The sequence below is a fragment of the Hylobates moloch genome, unplaced genomic scaffold (genome assembly GCF_009828535.3).
Source record: "Hylobates moloch isolate HMO894 unplaced genomic scaffold, HMol_V3 SCAFFOLD_16, whole genome shotgun sequence".
NCBI lineage: Eukaryota > Metazoa > Chordata > Mammalia > Primates > Hylobatidae > Hylobates > Hylobates moloch.
The window spans coordinates 57,029,479-57,046,206 of record NW_026652291.1 but is presented as its reverse complement, the minus strand read 5'-3'; the positions used below and the strand labels follow the sequence as shown (position 1 = coordinate 57,046,206).

At 46.4% G+C, this 16,728-nt stretch overlaps 1 protein-coding gene across 1 annotated transcript; it reads right to left on the bottom strand.

The window, feature by feature from the left end:
• Nucleotides 1–4,157: 4,157 nt before the first annotated feature.
• LOC116810043 (protein sidekick-1-like) lies at nucleotides 4,158–15,666 on the bottom strand. Its single transcript, XM_058429758.1, has 7 exons — nucleotides 15,621–15,666; nucleotides 15,369–15,525; nucleotides 13,054–13,170; nucleotides 11,058–11,225; nucleotides 9,034–9,133; nucleotides 6,102–6,278; nucleotides 4,158–4,408 (listed from the first exon to the last, which is right to left on the bottom strand). Exons 2-7 carry the CDS (start codon nucleotides 15,469–15,471, stop codon nucleotides 4,285–4,287), a joined length of 789 nt encoding a protein of 262 aa, XP_058285741.1. The 5' UTR covers nucleotides 15,472–15,525; nucleotides 15,621–15,666; the 3' UTR covers nucleotides 4,158–4,284.
• Nucleotides 15,667–16,728: the final 1,062 nt, after the last annotated feature.

Here is a 16,728-nt window from a genome sequence, read left to right as displayed (position 1 = left end):
GGTAAATGAGTGTTGGCTTCAACTTAAAGTCACCAGCTCCATTAGCCCCTAACAAGAGAGTCAGCTTGCCCTTTGAAGCTTTGAAACCAGACACTGACTTCTCCTCTGTAGCTAGGAAAGTCCTAGATGGTATCTTCTTCCCATAAAAGGCTGTTTCGTCTACACTGAAAATTTCTTGTTAGTGTAGTCACCCTTGTCACTGTTCCTAGCTAGGTCTTCTGAATAACTTAACCAAGTTTCTCCATCAGCACCTGCTGCTTTATCTTGTACTTTTATGTTATGGGGATGGCATCTTTCCTTAAATCTCACCAACCAACCCCTGCTAGCTTCCAATTTTTCTTCTGCAGCTTCCTCACCTCTCTCGGTCTTCACAAAACTGAAGAGAACTATGGCCTTGTTCTGGGTTAGGCTTTGGCCTAAGGGAATGTTGAGGCTGGTTTGATTTTTCTCTTCCGACCACTCAAACTTTCTCCACATCAGCAATAAGACTGTTTCACTTTCTTATCATTTGTGTGTTCACTGGAGCACTTTAAATGCCCTTCAATAACTTTCCCTTTGCATTCACAGCTTGGCTAACTGGGGCAAGAGGCCTAGCTTTTGTCTTGTCTTGGCTTTCGATATGCCTTCCTAAGCTTCATCATTTCCAGTCTGCTTTCTAGTGAGAGATGTACAACCCTCTCTTTCACGTGGACACTCAGAGGCCTTTGCAGGGTTATTAACTGACCAAATTTCACACTGTGGGTCTCAAGGAGTACAGGGGCCCAAGGAAAGGGAGACAGGGAGTGGCCAGTTGGTGGAGCAGTCAGAACACAAGGCATTTATAGCTTAAGTTTGCCATTTTAACATGGGCATGGCTCATGGTGTCCCAAAACAATTACAATAGTAACATTCAAGATCACTGATCAGGGAGCGCCATCACAGACACAATCATAGTGACAAAGTCTGAAACATTGTGAGAATTCCCCAAATGTGACCAGAGACACTAAGTGAGCAGATGCCATTGGAAAAATTGCATCAATAGAATTGCCTAACACAGGGTTGCTGCAAACCTCAAGTTTGTAAAAAACAAAAACAAACGTGCAATAACTGAGACATGCAATAAAAGATGGCATGCCTTATTCTGGAAATATAATTTTTTTTTTTTTTTTTTGACACAGAGTCTTGCTCTGTAGCCCAGGCTGGAGTGCACTGGTGCAATTTCGGCTCACTGCAACCTCCGCCTCCTGAGTTCTAGCAATTCTCTGTCTCATCCTTCTGAGTAGCTGGGATTACAGGCGCCCACCACTACGCCTGGCTCATTTTTGTATTTTTAGTAGAGACGGGGTTTCACCATCTTGGCCAGGCTGGTCTTGAAATCCTGACCTCGTGATCCACCCACCTTAGCCTCCCAAAGTGCTGCGATTACAGGCGTGAACCTCTGCGGCCAGCCACTATTTCTTTAAATAGTAAGTTTTGGTTATTTAGAAAATGAAGTTTTGTGAGATCCTTGAGTAACCCATCAATAACAGATAAATGAGGCTTTAATATATTCTGAATCCATTTCAGAAAATCTTACCTAATGGGTATAGATTGCGTCGAAGCATTACTCTGCCAACTTTGAAAAGAGATAAATGATCAGTAGAGTGACTCACAGTGATAAGCACACAGGCTGATAAATGGAAGAGGTCCCAGAGAACAATGGAAGCAAAGCCCAGTGCTGAGTCACTTTGTAATTTAAAGAGAATAGGGGGAAAACCACCATCAGGCACAGGACACCTCAGGAATATCCGAAATTAACAACAGTAACGGAAACCCAGCTGTACGGGACAGAGATGAAGCGAGGTGTGTGTGAGAAAAACAGTTTTGAAAAAGACTTGAAAGAAAGCAATTGGTGAAATTGTGGCTGTAGGGGGGAATTGCTCTGGCAGAAAAGGATCAGATAAGTACTTTTCTCCTACATAAAAAGCATTGGCCCTTTAATGCACAAATGATGACTTGGTCAAACCCATCTTCTTTGACTTCACTCTGATGAAGATGACGGGGCTTGATAACTCTGGGGGAAACAGTATTAAACTCTTCACTCCTTATGAGGGCTCTGTCAAAAGTGGTTTTATAGAAAGAAACCTCACCCAATGCCTCAGGGTCTCCAAGTCAGCTCCGTAAATTGGGTTTTCTCTGTACTCCAGGCTCATGAGAATTAGTCTCTGATTTCAGGAGGAGAAATGAAATGCTAATTGGGTCTTTAAATGATTTGACAACTAATCCGTAAGGCCTTAGGAGCCTGTCCCTCTGGTGTGCTCAATACAGGAAGATGCTTTGGGGAATATGAAGTCATGCCGGAAACCGGCTCCTGTCCCCATGGCACTGGAAAACGAGAGGAAAGACACTACTAAAACAAGGGGTGACCAGCATTTATTGATGACTTGTGTTGTTAATTTACAGGCTGCCTCATGGAACCATCGTAAGAGAAGAGTTTAGAAGCCTCTTCTCTCAGCAGGAGGATGAAGGCAGAGCCCTCCTAAATTGGTCCTCCTCAGTAGGGCAAAAGACACCGTCTCATTTCAGCTCAGTAGGTGGAGTGAGGCTTACCCAGACATTCATTAGGTTCCTGCTCTATACATGGCACTGATCCAGGCATTGAGGGCTCAACAGCAAACAGACACATTCTCGAGTCTAGTGTCAGGAGGTCATAGAATGTGGTCAGAATAATGCAGGGTAAAGGGCTAGAAAGTTCCCAGCCCCAGGAGGCAGGGTGCTGTTAGGAAAGGGGGGAACAGCATTCTAGTATAACATCGCAAGAAAGCATGAAGAGCTAGGACTTTGAGCAACCCTCCCCAGCTGGCTTCCACACCAGGATCTTACAAACCCGGGTGGGTGCCGCCCTCACAGCCATCCTTTGAGATGAATGATACCATGCCCAGTCTACAAGGTGAGAGGCAGAAGCTGAGAAGTGAGGTGATTTGTCCAAAGTCACACAAGTAGTGAAAGGCAGGCAAGACCTCCTGTGCATCCCCCCTTGCTCCTGTTGGCCCCACTGCTGTGGGTGTGACATGGGTGCGGGGGCCACCCCTCCACTCAGCCTTAATGAGGCGAAGCTTAGTGCTAAGTGTAAAACACGGGGCAAACAGACGTGAGAAGAGGCCAACAGTTGGTCTATTTTTGAAAGGCTCACTTCTAATGCTCCTAATTTCTGTATTTAACAAAGCAGCTTTTAACTAAAGTGGAGAGGCAAGGAGAAAACAGGCTTTCAGGCTCCTCTGAAGGACATTGTTTAGTCGTAAGTACTACCTCTCAGTCCTTCTCTTCGGCAATATTAGATTTTTCTCTCTCTCTTTTTTTTTTTATCTGAGTAAATGATAGAAACATTACAGAGCTCAGTTTGAAAGTTACCCAAGAAGGACAGAATGCCCTGCAATCACGGGTTATTATTATTATCATTCTATTGCCATTATTGTTGTAGACTCAAGCCCTGTTGGATCTAGAGACACCCCATGAAGGAACACCTTTCCCAATTCATCCAGGATAGAGGAGCCTGCATGACACTAACAATTCACAAGGAACAACTGTCTTCCAAATCAGTTCTGTAACCAGTTTGTACTTAAATTAGTTTGAATCACAAATTTGCAGATTTCTATATTTAGAGATGAGATGTCTTACCATTACAGAAAGCCTATTGTTTTATACATACAGCAACATTTGCTAAAAAATGTATTTTACTTAGAGGAAATAAAATAAGAAAATAGTAGGGAAGATACGTAAATCAGTAAAACATAAAATTGTGCAGAATAAAAAGAACGGGCTATATTGGAAGTATGCAATTTGGCTTCTGCTGACAGTCTTTATGAACTGCTAACACTTATTTATTTGATACCAACGATGGATGATCTAAGGTTCTCAAAGGTAGCTTTAAAAATGTGCACAGCATACTCAACAGCTCCTAGGAACTCACTGGCCATATCCTCCTATATTATCAAAATGAAAAAAAAAAAAATCCTCCATCTGAGACCCGAAAAGAAGGAGGAAAGAGGCAGGAGCAGGGCTGGACGAGCGCTTTGGGTACTCGCTGTCTGGGTTTTGGTAGAATGACCTGAGCTTACTTGTTTACCCATGGTGGGGAAACCAGGGCATGTGAGCATCAAGGTACGAGTGGGGAACAGGAGGCCCGCCAATGGGCCGCTGAGGCATACACACATTCATTCATTCCTTCATGCATGCATGCAGGCGACAACCAATCAACATATATTTATTGAACACTTGTTATATACCAAACACTAAATCAGGCAGTCTAAATTCAAAACAGTGCCACTAAGGTGCTTCTGTTCCAGGAGGAGAGGGAGCCACGAAGATATGCTCGTCCTCTGCAGCGTAATCAGTGCTGCTAGGAGGATCAGCTGTGCGCAGGGAAGAACTGCAGGCAGCATCCTGGTAACTGAAAGGCAGGAAGTGCTACTGTGGTTGAATGCTAAGGGGTCATGATCAGGAGACCTTTGGGGAAGCCCATGGATGACGGGCACCCAGCCGCAGAGGCAGTGGATGGCTGGGGCTCATGAAGGGCAGAAAGAGCGAGCCCAGGGTTGTAGGCTCCAATGCCTGAAGGCAGAGGCTGGGGGAGACCTGGCTGCCCCATGCGTACACAAAAGCTGGAGGACCCTCTGTGTGACAGTCTCGCAGCCTCAGGGCCAGGACCCCCAGTGATTCTCTGGAGGACCCTCTGTGTGGCAGCCTCACAGCCGCAGCCCCAGGACCCCCAGTGATTCTCTGGAGGACCCTCTGTGTGACACCCTCACATTTGCAGCACTAGGACCCCCACCCCGCTGCCGACGGCTGATTCTGTAAAGCCACAGGGACTCCTGCCGCTTCCTAACCAGAATGACCTCTGCTGTCTAAAGAGAACAAAGTGTCATTCTGGAAGGAGACAGAACAGGAGTTGGGATGGGATTTTTTTCAGGAACTGATGACACCACAGGGCTTTCCAAACTGGCTGCTATACATTGTGAACCTTTTACATCCACAAATAGGGGCTAGAGAAAAGCTTGTTTGTGAGTTCACTCATTTCCGCATGTGTGTGGCAGACACAGAAGCCACATGCTTGGCACTTAGCAAGCATTCTTTTCATTTTTAATCCCCTCAGCTGGAGTCTTGGGATTCAGGGATCAGTGAGACATGGCTCCTATACTCAGTGTTCAAACTCTATTTTGGGGAATGATTTTGTATACAGAATCTTTCCTGGATCAAAAGGGGCAGGGTCCAATGAGGAAAAATCTCTCAAGACTGCCTTTGTGGAACAGCCCAGCACATCAAACTGTGGCCAGGAATGGATGGGCTGGGTGTGTCCCCAGAGCCGGCCACTGCCCTGACAAGTGCTTGGTTGGGGTTCTTTATTTTCAGGTTTTATTTTTGTACTCATGCACTCAAGGAATATTGAGAGGGCACAACTTTTAAAAAGCAAATAAACACATGTCAGAAAAATAAAATGTGTCAGCAGCTATTTCGGTTTCCTGCTCCATGAATAGAAAGGGGAGTGGAGGGAGAGAGAGAGCAGAGACGGAAGAGACTGACGGGTTCCCGCCTGGGCTCTTTGGACCCCCCAGGAAGGTCCAGATTGGAAGTAACGCGCAGTTGCTTTCTGTTTTCAGCATTTCACAAGACTTAACGGAAAAGTCTCTACCCACAGAGAGGCAGCTGGGACTCACTGAAACCCCAAGTCTAGGTGGCTTTCACAGGAACCACCTCGCCTCAGCGGTCCCACCCCAGCATCTCTCACGGACTGGAGGCTCTCAAGTATTATGTGGAAAAAAGAACTTGCTACTTAAGTGCAGAGTGGTAAACAGGGCCTATCAGGATAAGGTGTCCATGGGAAAAATATGACAAAAAGGATCAACGGGAATAAAAACCAACGATCACACTATCTACACCAAAAACGAAACTTCTCAATTCCGAAGTTTAAAGAAACCACAAACAGACCTTGTCCATATATGTAGCTATGTAGCATGATGTACTGGCCTCTGACCGCTGACTTGGGACACAAGACGGGCGTGACACGTGTGAAGTGGCAGTCACTAACGGGGCACAGTAACGGAGATAACTGGGGACTGGCTAATACCAAACATCTCAGTACTCACGTCACTTCCGGCTGGGCCATCCTAGAATCGTTCCCTCCTTCAGAAACAATCTCGCAGGTGTAGTCACCGATGTCGCCCGACCACGTCTGGCTGATGAGAAGGGACCCGTCCTTTTCCACCACGATCCTAGATATGCTCGATGGAGTCAGGGCCACGTTGTCCTTCCTCCAAACGTAGCTGTGGGCCAAGCAAAGGGTCTTGAGTTACAAACCTCACAGGGACAGAAACCCTGGTCCTTCCCTGTCTCTTAAAAAACAAGCAACTAACAATCTTGTGAATGGACTTTAAAAACCACTGAATTGCGCTCTTTAAAAGAGTGACTTTTCTTTTTGAGACAAGAGTCCTGCTGTGTGGCCCAGGCTGGAGTGCAGTGGCACGATCTTGGCTCACTGCAGCCTCCACCTCCTGGGTTCAAGCAATTCTTGTGCCTCAGCCTCCTGAGTAGCTGGGACCAAAGGTGTATGCCACCATGCTTGGCTAATTTTTTTGTATTTTTAATAGAGATGAGGTTTTGCCATGTGGCCCAGGCTAGTCTCGAACTCCTGGCCTCAAGTGATCTGCCTGCCTTGGCCTCCCAAAGTGCTGGGATTACAGGCCTGAGTCACCACACTTGGCCTGAAAGAGTAAATTTTATGGCAAGTGAATTAAACCAAAAAATAATAAAGAAAAGAAAAACAACCACATATCTTGGTCATAATACAAAAACAGATGCTGACATTAAAAACAGGGCAATGAAAATGACTGGCCCTGCCTGTCTGACCTTGTGTTTTAGAGATGAGAAGTCTGTAGAACCACGGGCACACCTGTCACCTATGAAAACTGCACCCAACATTCCTGCCCCAGTAAATGCTCCTGGAGGACAAGAGTATTGTCTGGATAGGAGGCAACGACTGTTTAAAAAAATCTGCAAATTGGAATTGCCCAACTCATGAAAAAAAAAATCACCCTTCAAAAACATATTTTCTTAAAATTTGACCATTCTTGCAGATGGTCCTTAAAATTGCATTTCTTTCTCATTTAATCTATCTGTAGCAATTTGAGCACATTTTTCTTTTTCAAATACAGCATCAACTGAGAGCCTGCCCAGTCTTTAGATGACCACGGGCAGGGGCAGCACTCATTGCTATATGGAATGGAAGTGCTGTTTTTCTTTTCCACAAAAATTTGATTGGATTTTCCAAATGTGCCCAGTTCTTTAAAGCCTTCATATTCATAAGCACAGACATTTACAAACTACCATTTATCAGCAATTACCCTGAGATAGAACAGGGCTGATTCCACAAGAGGGAGACGGATACACTGCTCACGCTGGGGCATCACATGCGGCTGGCTGGTCACTTACAGCCTGATGCTCCTCAGGACAGAGCAACCCTGGGATGAGGGGCACCCCGAGAGCAAGTAACCCAGTTCCATATCAGGAAGGGGCCTCCAATTTAATCGCACATAACAAGCTACAAGGAAACCACAGAGATCCGAGGGGGTTCTTTTTGAGCTGTCAGAGTAGCAGAAAAGCAGACTTCTTTGAAGTCATACTCCAAATCATTTAGAAAAGAGCTCTTTCACAGGCCTGACGACTGTCTCCAGGATGGCCACCAGGGGGGTTCTAGGTCGGCTTTCACTTGCTGGTTTTTGTTTTGTTTTGCATTCAACACCCTCGTACCTAAACCTAATTTGGATTCTGAGCCCTGGGAAACCCCAGGGAGTCGGGTGGAGACATGGAAATTTACAATTGGCCAAACACCCGCTCAAGAAGCGAGAAGAGAACAGCCAAGTCTCCGCGTCCCGCTGCTGACTGTGCACCCACAGCCGTCCCCTCTGCTCGGGGTGAGAGGCCCCAGAAAGCAGCAGGGCATCTTGAGTAGTCTGCCCATTCGACTCATGCACTGTGCCCCTTCTGGGCTAAGGCCAGAATGCAAATACTCTGATGACTGAATTTTTTTTTTTTGGTTTTCAAGGCTGATTCCAAAAATTTAAAACTATCCTGAAGATAGCTGCTCTTCAGGGAACAGCTCCCCATTGACGCCCACCTGTCTGCTGCCACAACTTCCTCTGGAGTCTCATATTTTGCAGTTACTTTCCTGGCCTGAATTCAAACAAAGACTGGATGTTGGCATTCCTTTAGAGAACCCTCGACCGGGCGCGGTGGCTCACGCCTGTAATCCCAGCACTTTGGGAGGTCGAGATGGGCGGATCACAAGGTCAGGAGATTGAGACCATCCTGGCTAACATGGTGAAACCCCGTCTCTACTAAAAATACAAAAAATTAGCCGGGCGTGGTGGCGGGTGCCAGTAGTCCCAGCTACTCGGGAGCTGAGGCAGAAGGATGGTGTGAACCCGGGAGGTGGAGCTTGCAGTGAGCCGAGATAACACCACTGTACTCCAGCTCCGGCGACGGAGCAAGGCTCCATCTCAAAACAGAGAACCTTCAGGTCTGGTCTCCTCCTTGGCATGTACCTTCCCATGAGTGCACTGGGGGCTGTGGCTGACGATGTCCCATGCACAGGCCTCCCTCACCCCGCCCCCCGCCATTTCATGATGAAACTATCCCGAGAGTAAAGAACTCTCCCGGGAGGGACACAGCCCCCGTGTAAACACTGCTGAATCCTAGTCGATCCCCCTGGATTTTTCTCTGAGTATCAGCCTCTGACAAGTACGTTTTACAGAGAGTGTATTAACCTTGACAGGAAAAATCATGAAAAGCAGCATTAAAGTCATGAAGTGGAACACAGCTCACTGTAAATAATACGTAAGGCTGGAATGGAAAATGGGATTTGCATGATTAATGACGGTGCCCACAACCAGAAGATGCCGTCATCAGGGACCTGCCGCTGAAATCAAAGTTCCCCCAATTCTTCCTCCTCATCTCAACTTCACTTCAGAAACTCACAGAATATCAACAAGCCCCAAAGCATTGTTAACTGATTGTGCTGACCAGAGTGAAACCCGGCGGTCATGCGTGGCTCCACAGTGCAGCGTAGCCGTGGTCCCCTTAATCACGTGGTCCTCAGGAGGGTGGATGATGGACGTCCGATCTGAAAAAACACAAGTCACAAGTCAGACGAAATGACAAGTTTGAGAGTTTCTGCCCTCGGGGGGGATAATGCCCTGGTCATCTGATATCACAACCTCTGAGTTTTCTCTCATCTTGGCAAAATGAGTGAAAATGGATCGCTCTCAGCAATGCTAGGGTAGTTAAAATCAATCAAATAAGTCAACCATTGCAGCAAAGTCTGTCAACCCACCCGCCCCTCCTAAATCACCTTTAACCTCAAACACCACAGAAGTAAATGAACGCGGACCATCCCACGCAGGTGTGGATGAGGTTCTAGGCTCTAAAATAAAAACTAGATTCTCTCCCTAGATGACCATCATTCTAGTCATTTCTAGCATCTCCATGGCACTTTGTGAGTCTGCCAAGTGCTTTTGTTTAAGTTGCTGTGTTTATTCCTCAAGACACTCTTGTGAGAGCTGAATATTACTACTCTGTTTTCAGGAAGGAAGACGGACGCTCAGAGATGCAGTGACTTGCCCACCTCCCCCAAGCCAGTACGGGGTGGGGACCCGCAGCTTGCCTGTGCGATGGGTCACTGTAGCACCCATACCTCTAAGGGGTACCTGCTCTGCTTCCAGGAACAGAGTGAGAACTTGGGAGTCACAAGGCTAAGTTCGAGGCCAAGACTGACCTCTGCTAATGGTGAGTCCAGAAAATCATCTCTGCATCATAGTCTTCCTGGCTATGGAAGGGAATGCTAACATCACTAACAGTTGCACAGATTCAAGTGGGCAGTGTGTGTGAAAATGTTCTGTAAAGCCACCGAAGTGTTATCCCTGTCAGGCTAGTGTCGTTATAATGTTGAATCTCAGCAGATCCACAATATTTTCTGGTGAATGATCTACAGCGATTCAGATACCACTTTTCAATAACCTTTTTAATATCCTACTGCTCAAGGTCATTGCCAAGTTCTGATTGCAAAAGTTCAAAAAACTGCAACCTCAGGCATAAATGGGTTAAATGTATGGTTACTATTTAGGGACATGTAATGAATGAAGTGGTTGACAGAATCATCCACCAAATGAAACAAAAGCTCCTTTTTAGTACTTGACAGTATAGTGGGAACTTGGATTAATTTCCTTTAAACTCATGATCATTTTAAAGAGTCGTTATTTAAAGTGGACACCAACTATATGATAGAAACTGCTAAACAAATATGAAATAAAGCACAATGATTTACTTTTTCTGGAAGAATAGCATTTCAACAAATTACTCCCTCAAGCAAGTTACAACTTTCTCATGTAAATAGCTTTGTAAAAATCTGTGAGTGAGCATTCTTTTGCTTTTTGAATAATGAGTTTTTATTAGTACAGCCTGAAAACAGAGAAGAGAAAATATTTTGGCAATTGAAGCTAAAAGGTGGCAATGGGGGGCCATGTGGTCCAATCCGTAAGCTCCAGAAAACTACTGTGCATTTCCGAAACGTGTCTTGATTAAAAAAAACTGCAAAAGCCAAAGATTTTCTTTTAGCTCACTCCTAATATACAAAAAACATTGATAGTTAATATATTACAACGGTTTTAGTTGTTCCTAATAATTGTATAGCAAAATATTTCTTCTTTAGGATTTTAATTCTTAATTTTCTTATAAAATGCTTATAAAATTAACATATCAATTTTGTGATTTGAGCTAGTTTTGTGTAATATCTCCACTGACTTTACGAAGTCAATCTTTTATCTCTCCTGCAATGCCCCCGTTAATCTCTGAATACATTTTCTAGTTATTCTTTTAGACACTGAAAATTTAATTTCAACAGATTTCTATAAATTAGTTGTAAAAATAATCATTCTCTTTTGATTAAATTAGCAAGCCCAAGGGGGCATGCTGACATCCCCAAAGCACATGATGACACGATGATTAAACCACGGCTAATAGAAGGCTGACGTGTGAGGGCTGCTCCTTACTCCACATGGTGAGCGTGGCCGATGCGTTCAGGGAGCCCTCTGTGTTGGCCGCATAGCAGGTGCAGTTGCCAGCATCCTGGGTGAAGACGGGCACGATCTGTAGACCCCCCGACTCAAGAAGCATGAACCTAGGAATCCGGACAGAGCCACTGGCCAGAATGTGGTTTTCTAAAGAACAGTAGAGAAAAGAGGCATGTTAGTCGTAACACTTGAAGGAAATGAAGATAGTGGTTAGAGCCATAAGCAAGTAATATGGTTCGGCTCTGTGTCCCCACCCAAGTCTCGTCTCGAATTGCAATCCCCACATGTCAGGGGAAGAATCCGGTGGGAGGTGACTGGATCCTGAGGATGGTTCCCCCATTATGTTCTCCTGATAGCGAGGGAGTTCTCATGAGATCTGATGTATTTAAAGGTGTTTGGCACTTCCCCCTTTGGTCCTTCTCTCTCCTGCAGCCACGTGAGACGTGCCTGCTTCCTCTTCACCTTCCACCATGATTTCCTGAGGCCTCCCCAGCTATGCAGAACTGTGAGTCAATTCAACCTCTTTTCTTTGTAAATTGCCCAATCTCAGGTATGTGTTTATATCACTGTGAGAGTGGACTAATACAACAAAGAAAGAACTGAAGGAAATAATCAGTATAAAGTGAAAATTGTATGAAAAGAAATAACTGAAGCAGTATCTGCTAGCACTGTTTAGAATAACAAAAACCAGAACATCTTACTTGCTCAATATTGAGAGATTTGGTTAAACAAATTATGATTCATGAACGTGGTTGCTATTTTTGGGTGATCGGTTTTTAATTTTCTTTATATCCGCATGTATTTGAAACATTTTTATATAAAGCTATTATGTTCAAAATTAGGCAGGAAAACAAGAGAAAATAAGAGCCCAGCCCTGTTATTGATCTGCAGTGTCCCAGATCTTTAGGAGCCGTGTCTGAGTGCAGGGATTGTACCTCTGAGACTTGAGAAGCTGCCACGTGGCTTTCCAGCAGGAAGAGAAAGATAACGCTTTTGACATGTCGGCTTGATACAGCCCAGCAAGTATGAGGAACTCATCCGTGTGAATCAACAAGGCTCAGCACAGACTTGTTCAGGATGGACTGTGTGTGCTGTTCCTTCGGTGGCCCTCGTGGAAGGGGCTATGGGAACTGCAAAGGCAGCCTTCCCAGGAACTGAATGAACCCGCAGTGGGCTGAAGCATCCCAGGTTGACTGGGGAAGGCATGGAACAATGTGGCCCTGGAAGCATCTTTCTTCAACAAAACAAAGGCCGTGATCCTTAATTCAGAATGTCCTAAGGAAGAGCTCCACTTAACAGTGGGAAAAGTGAGTGGCTAGCAGAGTGACTTCACATCCAATGCTCGACACGGTAAGGCCCGAGGAAGCCTGAGAAAGCCTGAGGCACTCTCTGAAGAGCGTGGGTAGAGAAAAGTGACATTTGCACAATCCTTTTCTAATGTGTGTTTCCCACTCTAGAAGGCAGGGATCTTGTCTGTCCTATTTATCCTTGTGCCCATGGTATCTTGCACTTGGTAGGCATTCTGTAAATCAGGGGTCCCTAAGCCCTGGGTTGCAGACCTGTTTGGAACTGGGCTGTGTGGCAGGAGGTGAGCAGTGGCCACCGAGCATGACCGCCTGAGCTCCCCCTCCTGTCAGCTCAGCAGCGGCATTAGATTCTCATAGGAATGCACACCCTCCAGTGAACTGTGCAAGCCAAGGATCTAGGCTGCACACTCCCTAGAAGAATCTAATGATCTGAGATGGAACAGTTTCATCCTGAGACAATCAGCCCCTATTGGAGAGCATGGAGAAATTCTCTTCCAAGAAACAGGTCCCTGTTGCCAAAAAGGTTGGGGACTGCTGCCATAAGAGTTATTTAATCTTCATTGAGTGAATGCATAAATGAATAAAGAGAGTGACTAAGAAGCTAGCACTGGCCTGACAGGTTATGTTCTACATGGGCCATGCTGTTGTGGGCGGTGGACGCTACCCACCTCTTTTCCAGGTGATGGCAGGTTTGGGAGACCCGGACACCTCACACCTTAGAATGGCTGTCATCCCGTCAGTAACTGTGGTGTCTGCTGGCTGCTGGGTGAACACTGGAGCGATATCTGAGAAGAGGAGTGAATGAAATGGTCAGGGCCTCGTTCCCCTGAGAGGCTCACACCAGCCTGGTGGAGTATCCTGCATGGGCTTTAGAGAGCCAATCACAGAGGTAACTGTAGCAATACAAAAGGAACACTGTTCAGGAGGGATGGCAGCCCTCCACTGTTCCTCTCCCAGGAGTTGCCTATCTTTGTTTACAACCTGGAGAGAAAAAAAATACTGCGTCACGGTGTAATAGATACAGAAGTAGGAACGTGCAGGGACCCAAGAAGAAAAGTTTTAGATGAACGTTAAAGAGAGGAGAGGCATTTATTTAGATCAGCCAAAAGATTGCTTTTGCTCTTTAAATGAAAGGTAGCCCACACCTATATTCCTAGCACTTCGGGAGGCTGAGGCAAGAGGATTGCTTGAGCTCAGGAATTTGAGACTAGCCTAGACAACACAGTGAGATCCCTGTCTCTACCAAAAATGAAAAATTAGCCAGGCATGGTGGTGCACGCCTATAGTCCCACGTACTTGACGGGGGGAGGCAGGAGGATCGCTTGAGCCCAGGATGCCGAGGCTGCAATGAGTGATGATCATGCCACTGTACTACAGCCTGGGTGACAGAGTGAGACCTTATCTCAAAAACAAAAACAAAAACAAGCTAATTATTGAACATAAAATGTCATCCACAAGATAACACTTTCTAGGATCCTTTCTAGGATCTGTTCTGAGAGTTATGGAGGTTTCAAAGACCTCCATAAAGATACATTTCTGGGAGATGTCATGAGCCCCAAGCGCTGGGTTTCTTCTTGTTCGTGGGGGATGGTCAGGGCCCCCAGCAGCCCTGAGTCAGACCGAAGAAAGACAGGAGGAGTTCCTGATGGCTTCAGCGAAGGCTCGCCTGACTCGGTGCTACCCAATAACGATTAACCGGAACCCCCTGTACGACAGTGATCTGTGTCTCTCAAGTCTTCTGTGAGGGACCCTGGGCTGATACCCCTCAAGGAAAGAAGTGAATAGACCTCACAGAACCCAGGGCACAGCCGCCACCTCTTCCTGCACCTGCTGAGAATCTCATGGACCACGGCAAGTCACAGAAACTTCACTGCCAGGGCTCTTCCTGAAGCTGACCCTGTCTCTCCACCTCGCATGCAACCACCTGAGTCCAGGGTCTTGCCAGATGCTGCAGGGCCCCCTAACAGGTCTCAACACTTCTGTGCCTGTGTCAGGGTTCCTGAGGCAGTCAGTCTTGGACTGCCCTTTGAAAGCTACAAAGAGCTTCATGTCCCTTCTCTGCTTGCTCGCAGCTCCCGAGGCTCCTCCTGTTCTCGGCCTCTGCCCCTGCCTATCCCTCCACTCTCCAGCCCATCATGGCCACCCTGCTTGTCACTGAGCCCCATCCTATCCACCTCCCTTCACCTGCACACATGCCGAGCTTGTTCCTCCAAGGCACCTGCTGTCCCCTCCAGCCCATGCAACGTGCATGTCCCCCAAGAGTTCACACTCCTGCTCCTTCTAAATCTCTCCTAGAGAAGCCCCCCCAGCCACACTGTCTGGAGGAGGCCCCCGGCTCACCATGCCACTGCACCTGCTCCCCTTACCTGCAGCACCCCTGGGCTGGCTGGAGTCATCTCATCCTTCACTGCCTTTCTCCTCCCTGCAGACCCTCTGTCCTGGAAGCAAAAGAACCTCACCTCTCTTCCTCACAGCCATGTCCCCAAAGCCTCATCCAGAGTGCCCAACACAGATGCTCAATAGCCACTTGCTAAATGAGCAAATCAATATCGATTTTTTTAAAGCACATTTTCCTTTAAGAGTATTTTAATTAAAAAATTCATTCTGCAAAACACCTCTTACTACAAAGCAGACAACATGATCACAATCATCGATTTGTTTGTTCACTCACTGACTACCATGCTATCAGTTTAGGCGGCACTTTCACTTACATTTCCAACCTGACCCTCATGAGAATCCTATGATCTGGGCTTGGTTAGCTCCATTTTAACAGACGAGAAAACTTTATTCTCATTCCTAAGTCTCTCGCTGGAATGGAGACTGGCGAACCACAACCTGGGGGCCAAATTCAGCCTGCACCCTGTGTTTGTAAATAAAGTTTTATTGGAGCACAGCCACTCACATGTGCTGAGAATTGTGGCTGCTTTTAGGTTACTACAGCAATGCTGAGTAGGCCACATCCTTCAAAGCCAAAAGTATCTACCATTAGGCCCTTCGCAGAAAAAGCTTGTGGATCCCTGCTCCAGAACGTCCCGGCTCACGATTGCAAGATAGGCTTCAAATAATTCTAACCAATCAAGATTCATCTTCTGACTTGAGCATTCACTGTTATTTCCACTGCTTGAAGCAATATTGGTTTCCTAATTTCCAAAATGAAAGACAAATATGAGCCGAGGGCAAGACTCAAGGAAGGGATCCCTAGTTCACCAAAACACATGTACAGCTTGCTACACACCTTGTCAGTCTCTTTGCAGGCTGTGGGTGGGAAGAGCCCCTCGGCTGTGCACACAGTGACACTGATTTGCTGTCTCCAACAGCTCTCACCCGAGGATATCAGCATTTTGCTCCCAAAAGGGCAAACGTGAAAGATATAATTCTATAACCACTAGATTCTACTTCATTTTAGAAGAACAGTATTTTACAACCATGGGAGATTAAAAAGAAAACCCACAGAAACAATGAAAACCTTTGAGTTTATTTTTCACAGACAGAGCGCCAAGGTATTTCTGTTAATGGGATAATAAAAGAAACACAGAAGAACAATTGTTCAATAAAAGTAAAACAGAGAATGAATGTGAAAAAATGGAAGAAAAAAGATCAAAAGAAAAAGATTAGGAGTGAGCTATTCACGTAATAGTCTTTCCAATTCTGCCCAGAAAATAAGGGAGTTTTTTTTCTACTTCTCCTCAAGAAAGAGGAGGGCTTAGTGCGGGAAGAGGCAAGGCTGCCCTGAGAAGAGGGCACTAGGGCTGGGGAGTGACAGGCATCTGTGCTGCTCGTGGGCCTCAGCAGTTTCCCGACAGGACCCACAAAGGCTTCAGGTGTGTTTGAGAGCTGGTTCTCCTGGTTTGGCCGCTACTGACCACATCACCCTTTCTGTTTACCTCCTGGTTTGGCCGCTACTGGCCACATCACCCTTTCTGTTTACCTCAAGGAGCTGAACAGATACTACCATTTTCTGTGTGTATTATATGGGGCAAAGTTTGGGAAGTTCTACCTTGAAGGCCCAGTCTAGCAGGTCTAGCTTTGCTGATAAGTGTACTCACTGGATACATCCAGGTAGCTGTGGACCCAGGTGTACCCACTGGTTACATCTGGGTAGCCGTGGGCCTGGGTGTACCCACTGGATACATCCAGGTGGCTGTGGGCCTGGGCATATCCACCAGTTACATCTGGGTAGCTGTGGGCCTGGGCGTACCCACTGGTTACATCCGGGTAGCCGTGGGCCTGAGTGTACCCACTGGATACATCCAGGTGGCTGCGGGCCTGGGCGTACCCACTGGTTACATCCGGGTAGCCATAGGCCTTGGGTGTACTCACTGTATACGTCCAGGTCAGGTAGC